The sequence below is a fragment of the Ctenocephalides felis genome, unplaced genomic scaffold, assembly GCF_003426905.1.
Source record: "Ctenocephalides felis isolate EL2017-DRISC unplaced genomic scaffold, ASM342690v1 CF-g0.4_SCAFFOLD_00845, whole genome shotgun sequence".
In the NCBI taxonomy this organism is placed as follows: domain Eukaryota; kingdom Metazoa; phylum Arthropoda; class Insecta; order Siphonaptera; family Pulicidae; genus Ctenocephalides; species Ctenocephalides felis.
The window spans coordinates 82,232,938-82,258,577 of record NW_020536999.1 but is presented as its reverse complement, the minus strand read 5'-3'; the positions used below and the strand labels follow the sequence as shown (position 1 = coordinate 82,258,577).

General features: G+C 29.1%; 2 protein-coding genes across 3 annotated transcripts in view; one reads left to right on the top strand and one right to left on the bottom strand.

Annotated features, from left to right (window-relative positions):
* Window positions 1–25,640, bottom strand: part of LOC113363882 (tudor domain-containing protein 5-like) — a gene marked incomplete at its 3' end in the record, with an annotated part of 206,868 nt that overhangs the window by 8,485 nt on the left and 172,743 nt on the right. The window contains 3 exon segments of one of the 2 annotated variants that reach the window (XM_026606366.1): window positions 5,316–5,956; window positions 6,031–6,164; window positions 9,413–9,675. In XM_026606366.1, coding sequence (XP_026462151.1) covers window positions 5,316–5,956; window positions 6,031–6,164; window positions 9,413–9,604 — 967 coding nt within the window. 2 annotated transcript variants of the gene reach the window in all.
* Window positions 16,153–25,640, top strand: part of LOC113391054 — a 33,609-nt gene continuing 24,121 nt past the window's right edge. The window contains exons 1-2 of the mRNA XM_026627030.1: window positions 16,153–16,217; window positions 16,283–18,955. Of these exons, the coding sequence (XP_026482815.1) occupies window positions 16,193–16,217; window positions 16,283–18,955 (2,698 nt within the window). The 5' untranslated portion in view covers window positions 16,153–16,192. The remainder of the gene's footprint in view (window positions 16,218–16,282; window positions 18,956–25,640) is intronic.

Here is a 25,640-nt window from a genome sequence, read left to right as displayed (position 1 = left end):
AATAATTACATTTTTAACTAATGCTAAAAAACTACCAACGGAAGAAAATACTTTTATTATGGATTTTCAAAGATTACCGTTTATCTCCCAATAGCAAAGTCATAAGAATCAAGGTTATAGCTGGTTATACATCTTTTTCCCTCTATTTTCAAATATTATTGTTAAACAATGCTTAAATTTACTGGTTTTTGACACATTGCTGGTGGACCTTTTTAACCAAGGACCTTCATATATTACTATCTATTTTTCAATAAATTCTGGAAAATTAAAACTGGAAAAATGTTATTCAACAAATTGTCCCCTTTATTGATTCCAAATTTACGTTCTGAATTTAAATAACATAAAAAATAATGTAACCTAGAAAATGTTTTATAAATACCAATGAGTATATAATTATACAAATGAAATTTTTCAGAGCACCGTCTTTGAGAAAAATAGGCCAAAAAGTGCATTTTCATATTACCATTTCAAAAAAGTTCATATTTTGAGTTTCTAGAAACACTTGCGATCCGTTTAATAACGTTTTTGTATATAAATAAAACTACAAACAAAACTACTTACTAAAATTTAATCATAATTAAATAATATTCACGTAAAACATCCTATTAAATGTAATTGAACATCATCTGTGAAAAAGTTTGACATTTCACGTATTAGCCACCTTCCATTGTTTTATTCAAATTACGCTTCTACAAAAATGTTCAAAATAAAAATGTAAAGTTTCTACGCGATTTTGATATAATATCGCACCACCTCACATTTCCGACAATCTACTGATTGGCACAAATTTTTCAAGACTAGCTCTGACCAAATTGGTTTAGCCGTTTTCGAGTTTTAGCGAATCATTTGATCGAGAGCTCCATTTTTACATATAAGATATGTATATAAGGGCTCAAATGGTATATGTATATGTATATGTATATATATATATATATATATATATATTAGCCGACCCGGCAAACGCTGTTTTGCCATCAAAAATATTTTTCCGAATTGCAAAAGTTCTTATAATATACATGATATATTAATAATAATGTTACATTTTTATTACACGAATTTCTTTACATTTTGATAATTAATTCGAACGCATCATAATGCTTTGTTTATTTTAATTTTATTTATGTCAAATAGTGAAATATTTTTAATCAATGAATAAATTAGATTTTAGTCTGAATCATCGCAGTACCATTATCTAAATATATAATTTTTATATAAATATCAGATTTTTTACTTTCGCATTTAATTTAAAAATATTGAATGTCAATTTCAAATATCCAATATGCACTAAATTTTTAAATGCCAAAATATTTCCTTTTTGGTTCGAAATTTAATATAATATGATATAATTTATATCTATAATTTGATTGCCAATATTGCCTATAACATAACTTGGAATAATTAATTTATTTGTATCTTATTGAAGTCGTTAAAAATTCATTTTTTTTTGAACTGTCAGAATTTTGTTTATGATTAATGTTAAATTCAATATGTCGCTTTTTTATTGTGATCTATAATGTTTTAATCACTTATCATATAAATTTTCGACTGCAAATTGATATTCATACTATCCCTGAAACTAACATGGATAAAGTTCTGAGAAATCCGAGTCCAAATCTATAAAATGTTTGATTTTTGGCACTTTTATTAATTTTTTATCAATTTTTGTACTGTAAAATAATGGATGATTATTTATCAAAATTGTAATATTTAGACTATAATTTTAGATGTATACTTTTTATTTTGGCATTGAATTATTTTCATTAAAATCAAGTGAAACATAAATATTTTTATTTGATATTTATATAAAACATATAATTAAAATATGCATTAAAATCATATTGTCTATAAATAATATGTCATTTTATAAATAGTATTTATTACTTTGGTGCTTGATATGGGTATGAATTTGTAATAAAATATATTCTTTCTGACAAATAGTTAAAAACTTGTTATAATTTTCAAAATTATTTGACATTTCATACTTCAAAAATTAATTCACTCGCATCATAGCGTTTTGTTTATTATACTTTTGTCATGTCAAATACGTCAATATTTATTTATTATAAATTAATAATTATTTTAAGTGATCAATGAATATATTATATGCTTGTTAAATTCATAAAAAAGTGCAAATTCAACACGGGAATATTGTGGAAATAAATATTTTTTTACATAAAGATCTGATTTTTGACATTTGCATTTCATTTCAAATTAATTATAACTGTCGAAATATTTTCTTTTGGATCGAAATTTAATATAATATGATATAGTATTTAGTTTGTCTAGTTTATTTTTGTCAGATTGCAATGATACCTTCAGATTGTACTATTCCATTTAAGAGGTTACAATTTTCTGTATGATTAACGTTTGCGATGGCAATCAAAATTTATTTCAACTTATATAATAATAATATTTTATTTTAATTACACAAATTTCTTTACACTTCGATAATTAATTCCAACGCATGATGCAGGTGTTTTGTTTATTTTAATTTTGTTTATGCCATTTTTTTTTTAAATTAATGAATAAATCAGGTTTCAGTCTAAATTAACAAATCAGTATCTTCATCTGAATATACAATTTTTTATATAAATATTTGATTTTTTACATTTTCATTTAATTGAAAAATAGTGAATGTCAATTTCATATATTCAATATGCAGTATATTTGTAAATGTCAAAATATTTCCTTTTTGGTCGAAAATTAATCTATGATATTTATTTTACAATATTGTGCTGTATCTATAATTTCTTCGGCAATATAACTTGCAATAATTAATTTATTTGTTTCTTATTGAAGTCGTTAAACATTTTTTTTGTAAAATGTCAAATTTTTGTTTATGATTAATTTTAAATTCAATATGTCGCTTTTTTATTGTGATCTCTGATCTATAAGGTTTTGATGAAGTTTTGGTATCCGAAATAATTTGGTAAGCTAATCAAATAAATATAAATTGTAAATCTATTTATATAATTATTTTCATAAATTTTGACAAATGACATTTGACGATTTTCATGTCAACATTTATTCAAATTTATAAACATTGACTTTTAATTAGATTTAAAACTATAAATTGTAATTTTGAATATAGCATTTCATCTAATTTGGATATAAATGTTGGATATATCTATATATGTACATGTTTTTGAATTATATTTTCTGAACTGTCAATTTTTGTTTTTCAAAAATCATAAATCTTTTTTTCTCAAATTTTCCATAAATTATGGCATTTGTCATTTTAGTGTTTTGTTTTTTTTTTGGCCATTTTCTGTCAAAATTTTTTGAAGATATTTATTTTACTATATTGTTTTGTATCTATAATTTGTTAGGCAATATTTTCTGTAACATAACTTGTAATAATTAATTTATTTGCGTCTTATTGAAGTAACTCGTTAAACATTCTTTTTTTGTGACATGTCAAAATTTTGGTTATGATTATTTTTAAATTCAAGTGCCGCTTTTTTATTGTGATCTCTAATCTATAAGGTTTTAATGAAGTTTTGGTTTCCGAAATAATTTGGTAAGCTAATCAATTAAATCTAAATCATAAATCTATTTATATAATTATTTTCATAAATTTTGACAGATGACATTTATTTTTTTTTTCGTGTCAACATTTATTTAAATTTTTAAGCATTGATTTTTAATTAGATTTAAAACTATAATCAGTGATTTTGTATGTAGCATTTCATCAAATTTGGATATAAATGTTGGATATTTCTATATATGTACATGTTTTTGAATTTTATTTTTTGAAATGTCATTTTTTTTTTTCAAAAATTATATATCCAAATTTCCTTTAATTTTGACATTTGTCATTTTAGTGTTGTTTTTTTTTGGTCATTTTCTGTCAAAATTTTTAGAAATTTATAAAAATTATATATTTATATTTCAAATTTACTTTTCAAAATTTCCTATAACCTAAGTTGGATATATATGCACACGATGAGCCATTAAAATTTAAAATCGGTCCAGTAGTTTGGGCGTCCATCGCGAACCAACATCGTGACACGAGATTTATATATTATATATATATACATATACATAGCTTGAAAACAAATTTAAAAATTTTGCAGAATTTTCAATAACTAGCTGTAAGTGGAATTCTGTCTTAAGGCAATTAAAGCATCGTGCCTTAAGGCAAATTGCTGGAACTTCCCGTACCAAAAATTATTATTTTTTTAAAAACGATTAACATTTTTGAAAAAAAATTACTTCGAAAAAATAAGATTTTTGACAAACAATTAGACAAAAAATTACTTTTTTTTGGAAAAAAAATTTTTTTTAATTTTTTTTTTTGAAAAAAAAAATGTTTTCTTTATTTTGACATATTTCGAAAGATCTAAACTTTTTTTCAATGCAATCGTACTGCTTTAACTGCCGCGTCGACGTCTAACGGATAAGCATTGGTACGGAACCCATAGAAATGAAAAAAAAAAATTATACTTATTGTTAAAATCTTTATAAAATATCTGATAATTTGATGTGCATATGTCTAATGATCATTTTTGACCGCCAAGTGGCTCTTTTTTTTACTTTTTTCATTAGATCTCCGAAACCGCTAGACCTGCCTTTATGAAAATTTGATCGGTTCTTCACCTTGTCAATACAAGTAAAATGTTTTTTGAATTATTAAAATCGGACGCTCCGTTCTCTTAAAAACTGAGTTACCGTTTTCGGCACTTTTTGCCCCGTATCTTCGGAACGGCTAGACCTGACTTCGCCAAAAACTAATCAGCACGTCTCCTTATCAATACGAATCGAATGGTTTTTGAATTATTCAAATCGGTTGATCGGTGTTCCCGAAATCGTCGACGAAAATTTGTATCCGCACATACATACACACACGCACACACACACACACACACATACATCCATTTTTTCTAAGGTATGCCAAAATATTCAGAAACCTCTGAAACGTCGAGAAATGCAAAAATTTTCATTTTCGATTTTTTTGCGATTACTATAACTTGCCCTACGGGAAGTTAAAAAATGACAAAAAAATTTATTTTTAATTCATTTGTCGCTAAGTTATACCTAAAAAATTGTTTGTTAAATTTGTTAATTTTTTTCCATTCTATTTTCATACAAAGTTTGAATTGCACACTATCTAAAAGTGTAATATTAAGAGCTGAAACTTTCAGAAAATTGTTTTTTATCAATTTGGAACCATTTGAGCCCTTGGGAGTAAGGAAATTCAAAAATGTCCATATTGAGTACCACCTTAATATATATCTATATATATAACAAATAAAATATATATATATATATATATATATATACATACATACATACATAATTTATATTAACATTACCTGATGCATTATCTTCACTGTCAAAAAACCCTTTGGGAGACTTAGCAATGTTTTGAATTTCTGCAGATTTTTGATCATTTAGTGTTTCTATTCCTTTAGGCTTATTCAAGTTATTTATTGTCGGACTAGTCTGAGAAACATTTTTAATATAATCACAACTTAATTCCTGACTCATGTTATTATCACTTTTAGCAGTATGTATAGATTTTGTCACATTTGGCTTTTGTACATCCCTTGTGTTATTTATACTACAATAACTATTATTACTTGGTTCTGGACTTGACTTTATTGATGGTAAAGAATTTATAGAATTATTACTATTTGAACGTGTTCTCACGGAACCAGTAGAACTAGAACTGACCATATTACGATCCTGAGTTTGTTGTCGACTTATTGTCTTTGATTTGTGATCACTCATAGATGTATTAGAAGAATTTAGAATATTATTATTATTTGAAACTGTTCGCATAGAACTATTGTAAGTTTTATTGCTGATATTAAGCCTGCGAGCTAGAAGTGGACTGGTCCTTTTTGGACTTACTGAGTTCATAGACTTATTAAAATAATTATTTGTTGGAGATTTTGTGACTGTAGTTCTTGGGCTATATAATGGTCTACTCATGCGGTAACCTCTCATGGTACTAAATAAATAAAAAAAACATTATCAAACTTCATTGAAGTTCCAATTTTGAAGCAAGTATGTTATTATTCTTACCTTGTTTGAGCAGGCTTTCGTTTCCTTTTTCGTTTCTTAGAATCTTTTTGTCTCATAACTAATGAATTTAAATTCTCTAAATTTTTTGTTACTATAGGAGATACTATAGCCAACCTAGGATCACTTCCAAATACCTTAAATATAAAGTACAGACAAAATTAGTTTTTTGTCAAGATAAATTCATCTTTGAAATGTAATATTAATAAATAGCAGTTTGCAATTTCATGAATGATTTGTTATGTAGTTTAGATTAATTGCGTTTAGTATTTAAGGTCTGTTGACATGACGCTTGTTCTCTGGGCTAGATAGCATGCTTGATTTTGTTGAGCTAAATTTCATAATAGTTTTTCAAGCATACACGAGGCGAGAAACCTTGCTTGCTTTGAGTGAGATTTGTTTTAGCTTGCTAGATTTTCAAATATGATAAACAACATGATAAAATACTGCTTCCCTATTGGGTCAAACAAACAAATCCTTCCACAAAAATAGAGCACATTCAAAGTCGAAATCACACAAGGCTTGTTTCGTTGCTTTTTTGACCTGCTAGCTCGCAGGCTGGTTGTCAACTCATCAAAATTACATGATAGTCCAGTTATTTAAGATTAAATTAGGTAAGAATCTAGGCATTCGAGATACTAAGCTGTAAGTCTGTAAATACTTGTATATTGACACCCTATAGTTGTCTCAAAACCTACATATGGCGGGGTGTCAATACCATATGTAGCTTCTGAGACAACTTTAGGGTCTCAATATACAAGTATTTACAGACTTACAGCTGGGTGTCTCGAATTCCGAGGTGAACTTACTATATGACTGGACTATGATTGAAAAGTTAGAGCGTGTGCTATTTTTGTAGATGGATTTGTTCGTTCTAACCAAAGGGGAGGCAGTATTTGGTCATGTGATTTGATAATCTAGCAAGCTAAAATATCACTCAAATCTAGCAAGTCAAAACAAATCACACTCAAAAATCAAGCAAGCTAAAACAAATCAAACTTAAAAATCAAGCTTACTGGTACGGAAGTTAGCAACGTTTTCGAGAAAGAACTTTAGGCAGGTTGATTTTTTGGTATGTGGTCCTTGGTGCTCTTTTGGTTAAAAGTCTAGGCTATCTGGCAGCTGGAAGTGGTTGCGTATATTAGTGCAGAGCCAACTTGTAAGTGCGATTTCAAAATTTTGAATGCATTTCAGTCAGTCGAATTTTCATATTTTTGGCTTTAAATAAGTTCACCAGGCTCACATTTTTTGTTGTCAGGCATTTTGTGCGCTGCTAAATATGTGCCAGACACTAATTTTTTAATTTTTTTAAAAATTCAAATCATTTCAGTCTGTCTGGAATTTTAATATTATGTTCGTTAAGGGTAAAAACACAAAATTAATTTGCCAGAATTTCTGCGGTTCTTAAACATGTTTGGCAATCAAAAATGTCTGGCTATATGATACTAGTTTATAGGATTTTAGTTAGTCCAATTTTCATTTTTTTTGTTCACCAGACTCACATTTTTAGCTGTCAGACATTTTAGGCGCTGCTAAATATACTCCAGACGCAAATTTATTGATTAATTTTTTTTAATTCAAATCATTTTAGTACATCTGTATTTTTAATATTACGTTCATTAGGAGTCACAATTCTCTTAAATCATGATTACAATTGAGATTATCGATTTTTTTTTTATCAACGGATCAAAACATCTATAATACAGATTTATTCATCTTATGACTTAATGATACAATAATGTAGTAATGTACCTACAGTTTATCCTCCATCTCATATGTTGGTACTAAAAACTGGCACATTTATTCAATTTTTTTTTTTTTTTTTATTTCTGTTAATTTAACAATCAGATTACAATACAATCTATAAGTTAAAGTTATGGTATTGAAAATCAAAATCAAAAAGAAAAAAAAAAAAATAGAATAAGGAAATTAAAGAAAGAAATAGAATAAATGAATGAATAAATAATAATTAAAATAATAGTATTAATAAAAAAAACGATAATCAATAATAAATAATATTTAAAAATAACTTGTATGAAAATTTTCCTGTGCGAAACAGGGAAATTATGTTGTTGACGGTAGATCGCTGGGCCATTTTCTTTTCAGGCGTTTTAATTTTTCGGCTGTATGTACTATTTGCATTTCCGGATTGACGTGTGCATCCAATTTGTTTTGAAAGATAAAACTTCTGTTCTTAATAATCTTTATTCAATATGATGATAAAAATGTTAAAACACTTTGGAAGGTTATAACATGCCTCGCAATCATTTATACATAAATTTTTGTTTAATTCCTTCAAAACAATCAGGTATGCGACCCTCGCACACTAGGACAATAAATCTGGCAGATATTGCTCCAGAAAGAAGTTAATTAAAACCTGACACTACAATGTGAAATTTCAAAAAAAACTCATTAAACTCATCTATAAACACAAATCAATAGATTTGTATTTTTCACTCATAATACACCTTCGATAATGTATAAAAGCTGCATATAAGGAATATGGATTTTTTAACTTTTCAGATGGCAATTTGTCAGGAACAGTGATTCTAATGAAAAATGGTATAAACACAATTTTGTAGAGAAGTTTTATAATAAACCTATCTGTCTAACATAGTCACTTGATTTTTCTTATGGTTTTCTAGCTAGTACATGTAACGTGCTCTTACGAGTATAATAGTTTTTTGTTTCATTCACACCAATGTATTTGGTAATTGTCTCAGTCTGTCGACTAGTATTATATTGCCACACATTTTTGATTGCCAGACATGTTTAACAACCACAGAAACGTCTGGCATATTAATTTTATGTTTCTTGACCCTTAATAAACATAATATTAAAATTACAGACATACTAAAATGATTTGAAATCTTTAAAAAATCAATAAATTAATTAGCACCTACTTAGCAGCGCCCAAAATGTCTGGCAACAAAATATGTGAGTCTGGTGAAGCTATTCCAGTTAAAAAAATGAAAATTGGACTGACTGAAATGCTTTCAAAATTTTTAAATCGTGTTGTACAATTTGGCTGGAAACTAATGAACACAACCACTTCCAGCTGCCAGATGGCTATACTCTAACCGAGAGAGCACCAAGGACCACATACCAAAAATCCAGCCTGCCTAAAATACTTGTTTTGAAAACGTTGCTGCCAATAAAACAATAAGTAATTGTTGATTTCTTAATAAACATTGATTTTCGTTAACATCTATGTATTTGTTATTTTTAATAAATATTTATTTTATTATCCAAAAGCTTATTGGTAACAATTAATCCGGTTAATCGAGTTTCTACTGTAATTATAGAAATGTTGAATCAACAAGTGTCTAGTCAAAGTGTGAGGTTATACCACCAAACACAATTGATTTTACAAAATTCTTTTTACCTGTACAACATCTGGAACGGATTTTAAAAATTCGATCGTCGTTCTAAACCCCAATTTGGAATAAGGAATAGAATTACCGGTGATTTCTCTATAATCCTTACATAAATCTCCAACCGTCATCTGCGAAGAAGTCGATATAAGCAAACATCTTATTTCGGATTTGACTTCATTTAGTAAAGAGGGATCTGCCATTTTTATAAATCACTTGCACAACTTAGAATTGATTTATGTTAATTAACATGTGTTTAAATGAAGTTATTTTATAAATTGACGCATGCTGTGGAACTTCAAAATGAATGTTGAGAGTTGAAACATGAAACCGAAAACGAACGTGAAGTTGTAGACAGTATATGTCGAGAGTTTGTTGATGGCGCGTAATTCGAATTTATAAACAACAATTTTCGAATTCAAATTTATAAATAAAAATTTTAATCGATTTAATCACTAGATTAAATCGATGTTTTTAAATAATTATTAATAAATCATAGATAAAAGAAGAGTAATGTTTATAATGATTTCGTGAAGTTGTAGACACTAAAGAGTGTGTTTATGGCGCGTAATTCGAATATATAAACAACAGTTTTAAGTTTGTAAAAATTGATTAAATCGATGCTTTTAAACTAGGGCGCATGGCGTAATGCCATAAGGCAAATTGCTGGTACTTGCCGTACCGTAATTAAACATTCAAAAAATGAAAATAATCAATATTAGTTTTGAATAATTTCAAATAGATTATTTATTATAAATATCAAAATACATACTGTAATATTATAAGTGTTTTTTAAATAAGGCGACGAGAGTGTTCTACAGACAACTTATATGCATGTTTACAATACATTTGTTTTTTTTTTTTTAATTTGATTTTTTTATTAATTTAGAAATTTTTTTTTAGAAGTTTTAAATTTTTGGATTTTTTTTTTAAAAAAAAAAAAATTTTTCTTTACTTTTTGAAAATTTCGAAAATTTTGGAAACATTCGATTTTTTTGAAAATTTCAAAATATTTTCAAATTTTTGTAAGAAACCTTTTTTTTTTAATTTTGGTATTTTTTTAAATTTTTCAAAATTTGGTTTTTCTCATTATTTTTTTTTTTTTTTGAAAATGATGAAAGATTTCGAAAATTTGATTTTTTTGAAAATTCAGATTTTTTTTTGAAAAATTTTCAAAATTACGTAATTTTCTGTAAAAGCCTTTTTTGCACACCGTCTACTCAAGTAAAATGTTTTTTGAATTAATTTTTAATCGGATGATCCGTTTTCCCAAGAACTGAACTACTATTTTTGGTTCTTTTTGCCCCGTACCTTCGAAACGGCTAGGCCTGCCTAAGCCAAAAATGAATCAGCACGTCTCCTTATCAATTCGAATCGAATGTTTTTCGAATTATTCAAATCAGTTGATCCGTGTATCGAAAATGAAAATTTTTATATAACTTTACGTTTGAGAGGTTTATGAACATTTTGGCCTACCTTAGAAAAAATTGATGTATGTGTGTGTGTGTGTGTGTGTGTATGTATGTGTGTGTATGCGGATACAAATTTTCGTCGATGATTTCGAGAATACGGTTCCACCGATTTCAATTATTCAAAAAACGATAAGGAGACGTGCTGATTAGTTTTTGGCATAGGCAGGTCTAGCCGTTTCGAAGATACAAGGCAAAAAGTGCCACAAACGGTAACTCAGTTTTTAAGAGAACGGAGCGTCAGATTTTAATAATTCAAAAAACATTTTACTTATATTGACAAGATAAAGAATTGATCGAATTTTCATTAAGGCAGGTTTAGCGGTTTCGGAGATCTAGCAAAAAAAGTTAAAAAAATGCCATCTGGCGGTCAAAAATGATCGTTAGACATATGCACATCAAATTATCAGATGTTTTATAGAGATTTTAACAATAAGTATAAATTTTGTTTACATTCTTATGTTCCGTACCAAAGTTTATCCGTTAGACGGCGACGCTTCCATATTTCGTCTCTATGCAGTTCAAGCAGTGTACGATTGCTTCGAAAAAAAGTTCAGAACTTCCAAATATTTCAAAATAAAGAAAACATTTTTTTTTTCAAAAAGTTTTTTTTTCCAAACAAATAATATTTTTGTCAAAAATTTATAGTTTCTCAAAAATCTATTTTTTTTAAAGTAAAATTGTTTAAAAAATGTTAATATTCTTTTAAAAAAATTGTTCACGTTTTCGGGGCTCCAAAAACATTCTATTATTCCTATTGATAGAAAGATGTGCTTATTATTTTTTTGGCAAAGGCAGGCCCAGTCGTTACGGAGATACGGAGCAGAGTGCAGAAAATACAAATCGAGTTTTTGAGAGTACTGAGTATCCGATTTGAATGATCTAAGAAACATTCAATACAGGACCGTGTCTGGCCAGCGTGCAGAGCCGAGAGGCGGCCAAATAAAAAAAGAACAATTTTAAAAGCGGCCACACACAAAAATCGGCCATACCAAAAAGTAGCCGTAATAAAAAGCGGTCGCATTGAAAGTCCACTGAACTAAAAGACGGCCAAATTGAAAGACCGCTGGATTAAGAGGCAACCAAACTAAATCAACTTAACTATAAAAAATATGTTATTGCAATGTAAAAAAACTATCGCAGATTATTCAATTTTGTACAAATTTTCTATACATGTTAGTTATTTTTTAGAAATGGTTTAAATTAAGAAAATGTTGACCACGCAAAAAAGTGCTGCTAATTTTTTCAAAGAAAATTAAAACGACTTGACGTAAGGTCGAAATATTTACGAGGTGTGTTCAAAAAGTACCCGGAATTACTAATAATTAAATTTCGCGGGTCTGGAGTGTCTGATTGTCAAAATTTTTTTTTTATTGTGTTGGTATACATGCCCCTAAAGTATGATGAAATTTTCAGCTATATTCACTGTTTACTTTGTCTGTGGTAGTCGCTAAGGTTCGACGTGTTTTTCTGAGCTCGGCGATTTTTACAATGGAAGAATTGAAAAGTCAAAGAATTTGTATTAAATTTTGCGTAAAAAATGAAATAAAGTGTTGCAAAGTGCAAAAATTCACCAGATATGGCTCCGTGTGACTTTTTCCTATTCCCAAAGTTGAAGAGACCCATGAAAGGACGGCGGTTTTCCTCGATTGAAGAAAATCGCTGAGAGTGCTCAAGGACATATCAAAAAGTGAATATCAAGGGTGCTTCGAAAATTGGAAAAAACGCTGGCATAAGTGTATTATATCTGGGGGGGACTACTTTGAAGGGGACCACATTAATGTAGACGAATAAATAAATATTTTTTTGAAAAAACGAAAATTCCGGGTACTTTTTGAACAGACCTCGTAGTTATGTTTGCGATCATGATCTCTATCGCCAAAAAGGTTTCATAAATATCATCTTAAAAAATATTTAACAATTAAATATGAAGAAATGATCTGGCCGATCTCTTAACTAATCAGCAAGATTTCCAAATGATATCTTTCAAACAGTTTCTGAATTATTAGAAACGATGCAGGATTTTTGGCTGAAACGTGTACTCTTTTTGTACGAAAATTTGTACGCTTTTCGTACATTTGGCCGATTGTTGCACAAAACTGACAGGCTGTAGTCGTTTTCTAATTACATCAAATGACTTTTGAAATCAATAGAACAATAATTTTTCTATACTAATTGCAAATGAATACTTTCGTCACAAAACGATACTATTTTTTAATTAATGAGCATTTTTCTTTGTTATATAAATCGAATTTGCAATTAGTATCGAAAAATTATTGTTTGTGACAATTATTGTTTTGTGACAAAAGTATTCATTTACGAATTTAGTATCGGTTAATTTATATCATAAAGAAAAATACTCATTAATTAAAAAATAGGATTGTTTTGTGACAAAAGTATTCATTTATGAATTCAGTATCGGCTAATTTATATCACAAAGAAAAATACTCATTAATTAAAGAATAGTATTGTTTTGTGACAAAAGTATTTATGAATTTAGTATAGGCTAATTTATATCATAAAGAAAAATACTCATTAATTAAAAAATAGTTTTGTTTTGTGACAAAAGTATTTATTTATAAATTTAGTTTCGGCTAATTTATATCATAAAGAAAAATACTCATTAATTAAAAAAAAGGATTGTTTTGTGACAGAAGTATTCATTTATGAATTTAGTATCGGTTAATTTATATCATAAAGAAGATACTCATTAATTAAAAAAAAGTATTGTTTTGTGACAAAAGTATTCATTTATGAATTTAGTTTCGGCTATTTATTTAGTATCATGGCAACGCTCTCTTATGCTTTTCTTGGTATTGAAAATTATGAAAATGTCTGATTACTTGCCGTACGATCAGGCGTATTTTACATATATAAGCGAGGAATAATGTTTTATGGTAACAGAAAATTCTAGATGGTGCAGTTACCATAAGATACATTAAAATTTTCTGTAACATGTCCTAAAATTGTAGCTTATTATTCCAACTTTTAATGAATTGACAATGTTCTACTCATCACATTATACAAAAGCAACTTTTTACACAAATTTAGACTTTTGAAATTCACGAATTTTTAAAATTAAACTACATGCCGTAGGGCCGGAAAATTTTAGTATATTCTTCAGGATCATAATATCTATCAAAATAAAAAGTTTCATAAAAATTTTTTTTCAGCAGTCAAATATGAAGAAACGGCTCGGCCCATCTTTGTCCAAAATTTCAAATAGTTTTTGAATTTTTAAAATCTATTCAGATTTTTTTGGCTAAAACATGGACAAAAATGTTTCCACTTTTTTGCTAATAATAAAAAAACGGCTGAGCCGATCGTTTCAAAAATCTAACTAATGCGAGTGCCTATCAAGTTTCATCGAATGGTTTTTAAATTTTTGAAATCGACTCAACCGTTTTTGAGAAAACGCCGATGAAAAGTTTAATCGTCTTACAAACGTTATAATTTTTTAAAACTTGGATGAATTTTTAAAATTAAACAATTTGTCCTAGGACAGTAATGTTTTAGTATGTTCTAGAAGACATGATATTTATCGCAAAATAGTGGTGTATAGTATTGTGCCTTAAAGCAAATTGCTGGTACTTCCCGCATCGTAATACCAAATGTTTTCAATATATTAGAATAATAGATTATTAAAGTATTAAGATGAGCTTTAAAACTTTAGTCAGAATTAAAACTAAAATCTGAATTATTTTCGATATACAACAAAAATTTTTTTTGGAAAAAAAATTTTGAAATTATTTTTTTTATTCGAATGCAATTGTTTCGTCAACAGAAGCAGAATCATTCAAATCGGATGCTTAGTTCTCTCAAAAACTGTCATTTTTTGTACATTTAGCTCTGTATCTTCCAAATGGCGGAACCTGCCTTTGCCAAAGACTAATCACCGCTTTTCCCAATCATTACAAATTGAATGTTTTTTGGATCATTCAAATCGGACACTCCATTCTCTCAAAACTCGATTTCTATTTTCTGCACTCTTTGCTCCGTATTTTCGAAACGGATGGTCCCGCCTTTGCTAAAAACTAATTAGCACATCTCCCTATCAATACAGAAATCTAATGTTTTTTCAATCATTCAAATCGGTTGATCCATTTGCCAAGAAATTTTCCTTAAGGTGCAAAAGTGCAAAAAAACAGTTTTTGAGAAAACGTACGATTTGAATCAATTTTAACTTTGCAATTAAGTTTAGAAATTTTTAGAAATATGAGATAAGGCCTTTCATTGTATAATCGCTTAATTTACTTCTCATGTGAACATATATAAATGTCGTCGTTCAATTTAAGTTCATATATTTTTAACTTCCCGTAGGGTAGTCGCCAAAAATCGTAATTGAAAATTTTTGCGTTTTCGTTTATCGACGTTTTGAAGGTTTCTGAACGTTTTCGGGCGCACGGATTTACCGATTTCAATTGTTAAAAAAACATTCGATTCTTATTGATAGGGAGATGTGCTGATTAGTTTTTGACAAAGAGAGGTTCAGCTGTTATGGAGAAAGAGCAAAGAGTGCAGAAAATAGGAACAGAGTTTTTGAGAGCATCCGATTTGAATGATCTAAAAAACATTCAATTAGCAATGATTGGGGAAAATGACTTTTAGTTTTTGGCAAAGGCAGGCCCAGCCATTTTGAAGATACAAAGCTAAATATACAAAAAATGGCAGTTTTTGAGAGTAACAAGCATCCGATTTGAATGATTCAAAAAACTTTCTGCTGTTGTTGAAAAATTTCATTTCAATTTTTTTCCAAATGTTTTTTTATTTTGAATATTACACTTTAAATGAATAATTTTAACTTTGTAATTCAGTTTATATAATTCTTATAAATATTAGACGATATTACAGAATTTAAAATAATCTTTTTGAAAAATTATTTTTTTTATTTGAAAATTTGCTTTATTTGACTTAAATACATGCGTTGATTTTTACATAAAGATACAAATTGTATTCAACTATTCTGGGAATATCATTATATACTATCATAATATAATATTATTTGCATATATGTATTTGTTTCAATTAACTTATATAAGTATGAAAAGAGCTATTATTATAATACATATGAATTATAAGGTCAATGTTTACGCGCCACTAGTTTCCTTACAAAAATAACGAATTTGAATCTGGCGCCACATTCGCCACTCTGGTAATACTTTTTCGCCTGTCAAAACTATTTTCTCCTCTGGAAATACATTTTGTTTTGGCTGTCAAAATGTGTATGAAAAAAGCGCTTATTTCGTAAACAGTTTTTCTCTATTGGGATTTAAAGTGTTAATTTTTTAAGTAAATTGTATTGATAAATAATTTGCTATAAAAATGCCCCTAATGTCGAACGAAGCAGGTAAAGATTTAAACATTAATATTACATAAAAATTTTGTATGTAATCCGAATATTTTTAATTTCAGAAATTCAAAGGGAACATTTTAGGTTAATTCAAAAATATTCTAATATATTTTCAAAAGAAAAATCAAATACAACTCCTCGTAGAGAACTTGATAGGAGGAAAAGATTTGATGCTGATAGTACTATGACAAATAAGATTAATACTAATAGTACAGAAATAAATACAAAATCAGTACCTACAGTTAAAATTTTGAGATTAAATATACCACCCATCAAATTTCAATCTTTATCCAAACCAGGAGATATCAATACCTTTCCTAGTCAATCACCATCTAAAATTTTAGCACATAAAGACACAAATATAATAGATGAACTTCCTGAAGACTTAAAATTCAATGGAAGTCCAACTGAGATTTTAACTCGCAGATGTAGTGCAAAAACTAATAGTTTGTTTAACAAAAATGAATTTGCCAACAATAGTGAAGGTTCCAAACAGGTAAAAAAAAATAATGATCCAGATTCTAAGGCAAATACATCACTTTCAAGGCGTGCAAGCTTTTATTCTGGTTATATTTCAACCATTGCTAATGAGTTGATTGGAAATGATTTATCGACTCAAGATAGAGAAGCTGGTATGACCAGAATTTCTACTAGGCGAAAAAGTTTGAGTGAAGCTTTGCCTAAAGCTGATGACATAATTTTAAATAGGGATATACATGACTATAATTCTATAAAAAATAAAAGATCTAGTAATAAGATCAAAAGTAAAACTGAGAATTGTAGTAAAAGTAGCTTTGAAACTGAAACATCAGATGAAAATAATCAAGAACGAGAACTTCAGAAAATAAGTGTTTATAATGTTGATAGTACAAAAAAAGATTCTAAAAAAATTGAACCGATCTTGAGTAATATAAATAAGACTGTACCTAAAGCTTCAAGTGAAAGTTCAAATAAACGCCAATTGTTTAACAAGGAAGGTTCCAGTAAGAGTTCCAAACAGTCAGAAGCCTCCAACAAGAATAGTTTAATTACATGTAAGTCTCCAATTATAATATTGACTAAAGAACCAAAAATTGTACCTGAAAATAGTCCAGCAAGCCAAGCCAGCAATATAAATAAGACAATACCTAAAGCTTTAAGTGAAAGTTCAAATAAACGCCAATCGTTTAACAAGGAAGGTTCCAGTAAGAGTTCTAAAGAGTCAAAAGCCTCCAATAATGATATAATAACCACATGTAAGTCTCCAATTGTGATATTGACTAAAGAACCAAAAATTGTACCTGAAAATAGTCTAACAAACAATAACATTGAAGCAGCAACTAAGAATGCATTAGAAGCCAAAATAAATCTTCATCAGATGAAAAAAGATTGTGATAAAATTGAACCGATCTTGAGTAATATAAATAAGTCAGTACCTAAAGCTTTAAGTGTAAATGCAAATAAGCATGAAATGTTTAACAAGGAAGGTGGTCTAAGTAAGAGTTCCAAACAGTCAAAATCCTCCAATAATGATAGTTTAACAACATGCAAGTCTCCAATTGTAATATTGACTAAAGAACCAAAAATGGAAGATCAACATCGATCTTCCATTGAACCATCATCAATGGTTAAAAATATTCTTGCTATTACAAAGAAACGAGTATTTGAAACTGACCACAACAATTGTGAATCTGAGTTTAAAAGAATTAAATCCAAGAAGTATAAATCACCTAAGGATTCTTGTAAACCAAATTTAACTAAAAACGTAAAAGAAAAACTTATGTCAATAAAGATTACTCAAGATTCTGATAGTGATTCCGATAAGCCTGTTTTAAAAAGGTTGGAACTCAAAAACAAATCTAATAAGAGATTAAATGAACTTTTAAAAGGGTACAGAAAGTATAAAAAAATGACTGTTTACAAAACTCATCCACAACCTGAACATTGTTTGAAAGAGTACAGTGAAGGATTTCGTAAATCAAAACGTATAAAAGAACTTTTGAACATTAATAATGAAAAAGGAAAGCCAAAGAAACCTGTTAAAAATAGACGACAGAAAAAATCTAAGACTATCAAAAAATACAAATCTAGAAAAACTGTTACGAAAAGATCGGAAACATCTTCTATTACCCAACGTTATAACCTTAAAAAATTATCCATTATCTTAGATAGGAATATGATTGATATCGAGATGAGCACACAACGTAAAATCATGGAAAGTAAAATGTACTTAACCCAAAAACTAATGACAATTTCTGATACTGATGATTTTGATACTAGTTTTGAGACTGGTCTCAGGATTGAAACGGATTCTGAAGATGAAGAAATTTTGAACAGTATTTTATTATCAGGTCGTAAGAGAAACAAGAAAGTTTTAGTGTCCGATGATGATAATGATATAATTATCAAAAGAAGCAAAAATGTTAATGTACATAAAAGTATCGATTTTACACCTGATGAAAATGGTACAAAGCTGGCTGTTGAACTTGATTCCAATGATATGATGACTAGTGATAAAGTTGTCAAACAAAATGTTAATGTTGATCTTATAGTTAATGGTGTACCTGAACAAGATGATAATATATTGAGCTGTGATAATGATCATGTAGTCATTCCAAACGACTCACCAAATGCAGGTGAAACATTTGACAATGATTTTACTGATTCAGAACCTGAAATAGTCGATGAAGTAAATTTAAATAGCCCAGGTGAAGTGGATGGAATACAAATTATTTCCAAAGAAATATTACCAAAAGGTAAATATAGTAGTAAATAGTTGTAGTTGCAAACATAGAAGAGACTGTGACGTCACATGTCTGAGCGAACATTGCCGACGACAATCGCGGACTCTCCCGATTGATTAAGTGTCATATGCCATGTGCTTCGTGCCCAACATATGCCTTATAATATATAAACCGATTTTAACAGGTGGATTCGATTTTATGTACATTTATCTCACCTTTCATAATATTATTAATATCATTTTTTACAAAATCATCAGCCATCACAATTGCCATTATATTATTAAAATTAAACATGTGACATATGACATTTAATCAATCGGGAGAGTACGCGATTGCCGTCGGCAAAGTTCGCTCAGTTAAGGTTTATGGCTCGTACTCGAATACTCTCCATCAAGTACCCATGGAACTATTATGACATTAAGCAAACAAGAGTGTAACCATGGTAACTATTATGACATTCAAACAAACGGGATTATTCGACGGTTCTCGGCAACGTTCGTTCACCCGGTGACGTCGCAATCGCCTTTCATGTTTTCACACTTAAACAGGCGAACATATGAGGACTATGAGTCCATGTATTATAAGGTCTATGAAACATAAACAACTTAATCAATAAGCATTGAGATTTAGCTATCTAGATAAAATGTTCAACTGTTTATTTCGAAAATAAATTCGAAATGTTCGGTTCGCTTTCACTACAAACTGATGTCTTTCAAACATACTCATAATATCTGGAATTGTATAAATTAAATTTATTTATTTAACTCATTTTATCTCATCGAATTCGGATTCTAAAAATGTATTTTAAGTGTGTAAGTTAACCGTAATCAGTAGCTTCGTACGAAACACAGAACCAACTTAGGGGGCGTCCATTAATCACGTGAGGTTTCTAGTATCGACAAAAAATTACCAAAAACCACGTGGGAGAAGGAGGAGTATAGTAAGACATCACGTGTATTTATTCTTTACCTGATTTTTTAAAAAAAATCAAATTTTACAATTTCTTCCCGTAACTAAAGTACATCTGATGTTTGATGGAGAAAGGGGGGGGGGGGTAATTTTGAATATCACCATGTATCACCAGAGGGGAAGTCGGATTCCAAATATCCTTAAAAAATCGATCACGTGATCAATGGACGCTCCCTAATAGATTATATGTTAGATGATGATAGTAATGAACCGAATCCAAATAATTCTTTTACAGAACCCATGTCTAGTAACTTTCTAGATACCAGCATGGAAATTGTAAACTCATTCACTCAAGACATCGAAGAAGACAACATTTCTGAAAATCTGGTACTTCAAATTGAAACAGATTCCGAAAACGAACAGTGTTCAACCAGTAGACCTAGAAGGCCATCATCTCTTCTTGGAAATTTTATGACCATGATTGATACAGATTCAGATAGAAGTCTTCCAATAGCAGGAAGTGATTTAGAAGATGGGCCTGTTGGTAAGTTGTTAAAAGCCAGAGAAATAGATAATATTTACACACTATAGGCGGGGCAGGTATAAATACTCGCCAGAGAAAACTATTATGTTTAGCTTTGCATAAAGACAACTTGCCATTTCGTTGAACATATTTTTTAAACATGTTAATGAGCAAATTGTACAATAAAGTTTGGTCAAAATAAAACGATTCCCTGAAAATAAACTAATTTATTTTAATGTAATTTGTTTCCCAGTCGAACAATAAGAGAATATATTAACTTCCCGAAGGAGTTTATTTTCATCCAGAAATCCGATTCGCAAATTTTTTGTTTTCTCGACGTTTCAAGCCATTCTGAATCGAATGAGACCAAATTTGGAAAAAGTATGTGTGGGTGTATGGGAACATATTTTTTGCCCTAAATCGACGTTTTCTCAAAAACGACTGGACCGATTTTAAAAATTTAAAAGTTACTCGATGTATCTGGATGAGGATTTTGAAAATTCAAAAACCCTTTGAAATATATTGGTTGGATTCGTGCTGATAAGTTTTTGGTAAAGATCGGCAGGCCGTTTCCTTGTAATAAAGTGATAAAAAAAATTTTGGACGATTTTTATGATTTTTTTTCTTACGGTAGGTTTTTCTTGTAATAACGTGTGAAAAAAATTTTTTTCGACGATTTTTATTATTATTTTTTTGACGATAGATACCATAGTCTTCTAGATCATACTCAAATATTACGGCCCTACGACAACTCGTTTAATTTTAAAAAATCGTCAGAGTTTGCAAAAATTAGTTTCGTTTTTTGGCGTTTGTGAAAATTCGAACTTTCATCAACGTTTGCTTAAAAACGTCTGAACCGTTTTCAAAAATTTAAAAGCCAATCGATGTATTTCGATGTGGATTATCTTTTCTCAGTTTCGTGCGACGATCGGCTGAGCCGTTTCTTTGCAAATAGCAAAAACGTGGAAAAACGTTTCGTCCACGTGTTAGCTCTCAATTCTGAATCGATTTTAAAAAATCAATTTTATTTTCGAAAGATATTGATTGGGAATAATACTGATTAGTTAGGTAAAAATGATACCTGATTAGTTTTTGGCAAAGGCAGGTCCAGCCGTTACGGAGATAAAGAGCAAAGAGTGCAGAAAATAGAAATCGAGTTTTTGAGAGAACGGAGCATCCGATTTGAATGATCTAAAAAAAAACATTCAGTTTGAAATGATTGGGAGAAGTGGTGATTAGTTTTTGGCAAAGGCAGGTCCAGCCATTTCAAAGATACAGAACTAAACGTACAAAAAATTGCAGATTTTGAGAGAACTAAGCATCCGATTTGAATGAATTAAAAAACTCCAGTTTATATAATTCTTATAAACATTAGGAAATGTTATTGTATTTATAATAATCTATTTGAAAATATTTAATATTCCTCCAATATTTCGTTATGGCACAGGAAGTTCCAGCAATTTGCCCTAAGGCACATATTCATTTAGATTTTACTAATGTAAATATATTATAATGCCCGCTATGGAAATTAAATTATTGGAAGAAAATTAAAAATGTTTTAAGTGCTTATATTTTGTTGATCAATTTTAATATAAATCTGCGAAATGAATACAAATATACTTAATTTGTAATTATTACTTAAAGGTAAACAAATATATAACAAAAAAGTTTAAATTAAGATAGGGTAAGGTTTATATTAGGCTTGCAATGAATAGTATATTCGGCATTTGGAATTTTTGAAACAAAATTCTAAATCATTTTTTTATCAAGTAGAAATATTTTTATGTATTGTTAAATAATTTAGTAAAGTAAACCAAAACGCGACATGCATAAGTTTAAAAAAATAATGTATATGCAATTTTGGACTTATTGCGCTATTTAAAATATATAATTCCCTCTGCCAACATATACTGTTGACTGTAACTTATATTATTTTAATTTCTGGCACATCTCAGCTGCTTTTTGGCAATAATATTATATTCTAATATTATCTAGGCTAATAATTTTAGCTGAATTCAAATTTCAAGTGAATTGACATTTTTAAATGTTCTCAATGTCAAACAATAATTAGTGTTTTTTTTTCATTTTTGACATTTATTTATACAATATTACTATAGTTTTATTGTTCATTAAATCCAGGCCCTATTATCTCAGTACAAAATCCGCGTTCACAATGCGTAGTTCCAGTCACGACCGCTAGGCGCAAATTTGGCGCTAATGAGCCGATGACAAGTTTGACAGGTTAGTAATTTACGAGCAATATGTACCAGAAATGTCAAAATTTTGTTTTGATTCTTATTGTGATTGTTGTGTTTACAAGTGTTTTATAATTGTTTATACGGTTTTATTTGTGATTCAAACAAAATCTATAACTCTTAAATGAAGAGGATATAAAGCAGTGTATATAATAAAAATTTAATCACAATACATTTTGGGAGCAAGCTAGGGCTCTTTTATAAGAAAGACAAGGCTCCTCTAACTTTTCAGAATTGTATTAAACTTTGGAGGCTCTTAAATATATATGGAAAAGCATAAATAGACTAGACTTTACATTTTTTAGGAACGCCACTGAGTTAATGAACGAAATCCAATTGCCGTGCAAGATGATAAAATAAGTTAATTTAATGCAGCAGTTTTTTGAATATTCAAGATAATATCAAGAGCCATTTAGCATGACTGGATTTATCGCAAAGAATGTGCTGAAAAGTGACAAATCTTACTTGGAATGATTATTAGTTAATAAAGTAATGCACAGACACTATAATTTAAACACCATGTTTTGTGTTCACAACATTATTGGTAGTGAATAATGAATGATTATCCACTTGAAGGCAGGAATCCTGTAATTCGTTAAACTTTTTATTTTTCCTTTTTTTAAATAAATATGTTTGTTGCAACATATTGCTATTTACTTTGATATCTATTTTAATATATGTATTATTGTTTGGTATGTTTTGTTATTGTATAACAATGTCAATATAAGACTATTGTAATGCAAAATTTAAATACAAATAAATTATTTTTAAAATTGACAATTTTCTTTTATTTCTAATTTTGGCGCTTTAATTTGAATGCATTTTGGAGCACGAGGCTGCCGAGCGACATGCGATTAAAGCGCCATCACCCAATATTGCGGTCGTGACTTTCCCTAGCTCTCTGAACGCAAATACCGCGAGAGAGAAACGTCTATATTAGTATATTGTCTAGGTTAAATCTCAAAAATTTTCTTTGACAAACCCTAAAAAGAATCAAAATCCGAATAACCGTTTAGGGGAAGTATCAAATCATACACCTGTACAGAAGAATTTTATATATAAGATATAAATGTATTTCATATTATTTCTTTCATAAACATTTAATATTCTCTCTTATAAACATAATATTATTTCTTATATATCAGGAAGGCCAATCATAATAAAATAAATAAAAACTGATCAAAAATATTGTTCATATTTTTTGTGATAAAAAGCCCTTAATATCTCTTTATTTAGAAATGTTAAGATTGAATATAATGAATGACTTTATTGAATATAGATACAAAACGTGCGTGTAATGGTTGAATCATTCTTAACATAAACATATAACAATAACGTGTCCTTTGAATATTGAGAAAAGACTCCTTCACGTGTTTGTTTTATAATCTCAGAAGTCAAAAAAGATAAAAATTTTATATATACAAAATATAATAACGAATTTCTTTATATCATATTATGTAAACTATAGACTTGCAAATACAGATCCATCGCAAGCTCATTATCGCATAACAGATAAAACACAATATTTTTGCTAAGCGGCGGCAGCTCCTTTGATTTTAAATATTCGGTATTCGGCCGAATATCAAAAAAGGTGCCGAATATGCCGAATACCAAATAGTAACTGAATCTTCGGTACAACTATATGATTCATTATCTTGGAGCCTTAATTTTCACTCTCCTACCAGAAGCAGTCTCAATTTTGTAACAGCCAATTTAGAAATTGAATTACTTTTCATCCCGCATGATGACTAATCAATTGCATATTTCACGTCTTATGCTTGCGCTGCTTGTGTGTGTAGAGACTACTTCTTTTATAAAAGTCTTATTACATGCTTCACATTTATAGAGTGATTCTCCTGTATGTGACTGCATATGTTGCTTTAAATTACTCGATGTTTGGAATGCTTTATTACATATTCCACAATTAAATGGGCGCTCTCCAGAATGAACGAGCATGTGCGTTTTTAAAGTACCTAATTCTGCAAATGATTTATTGCATATCGAGCACTCAAAAGGGCGTTCTCCAGTGTGAGTTTGCGAATGACGTTTTAAACCAGATGATGAAAGAAATGCTTTATTACATTTTTCGCATTTATATGGACCATCTCCGGAATGAATAAGCATATGTGTTTTCAAACTGCTTAATTGTGTGAATTTTTTATTGCATATTTGACATTCATAAGGGCGTTCCCCAGTATGTGTTCGCATGTGTGCATTCATAGGACTTGATGTACTGAATGCTTTATTACATATTTCACATTTAAATGGGCATTCTCCTGTATGAATGCGTGAATGCATTCTGAGATTACTTGATGATATGAATACCTTATCACATATTTTACATTTGTATGGACGTTCTCCTGTATGAGTACGCGTATGCTGTTCCATATTACTCGATGATACATATACCTTATCGCATAAACCACATCTGTGAAGCCGTTTTCCAGTATGAGCATGCATTTTTATCGGATTCATTGAAGCTTGAGGGTTTTTCTAAAGAATCACACAAGTGCAGATCTAATAAATACTTTGTATTAAATGCTTTACTGCATATTGAGCATTCGAAAGGTGTTTCGTCCTCATCATCCAATTCCTGTTTGATTTCTTCATCAATCGTTACTTCACAGAATTCATGAATCTTTCTAACACGTTCGTCGTCTTCAGAACTAGATTCAGACTTAACAATACCATCAAATTCATCCTCATTTTCTCGTTTAAGGTCTTCTATAGAAAAATCTAGTGGTTCATTTTCAATATTAGGATCATTGATAGAAACTCACTACACCAGACATTTTTTAGTGCTTTTAATCACAAAATATTTATAATCTCTAATCTATTGTAACGAATAATCTTAAATATGATAAAAATATTATTATATTGTCTAGGATGATAATGATTTAACTATTTACATTGATTCTTGGAAATGTTATTATTCTTTATCTTTTTGACATTTGAGTTGACAGTTGAAGCTAAAGCATAGAGTATGTTTTTCGAAGAGACTAGACCAGAC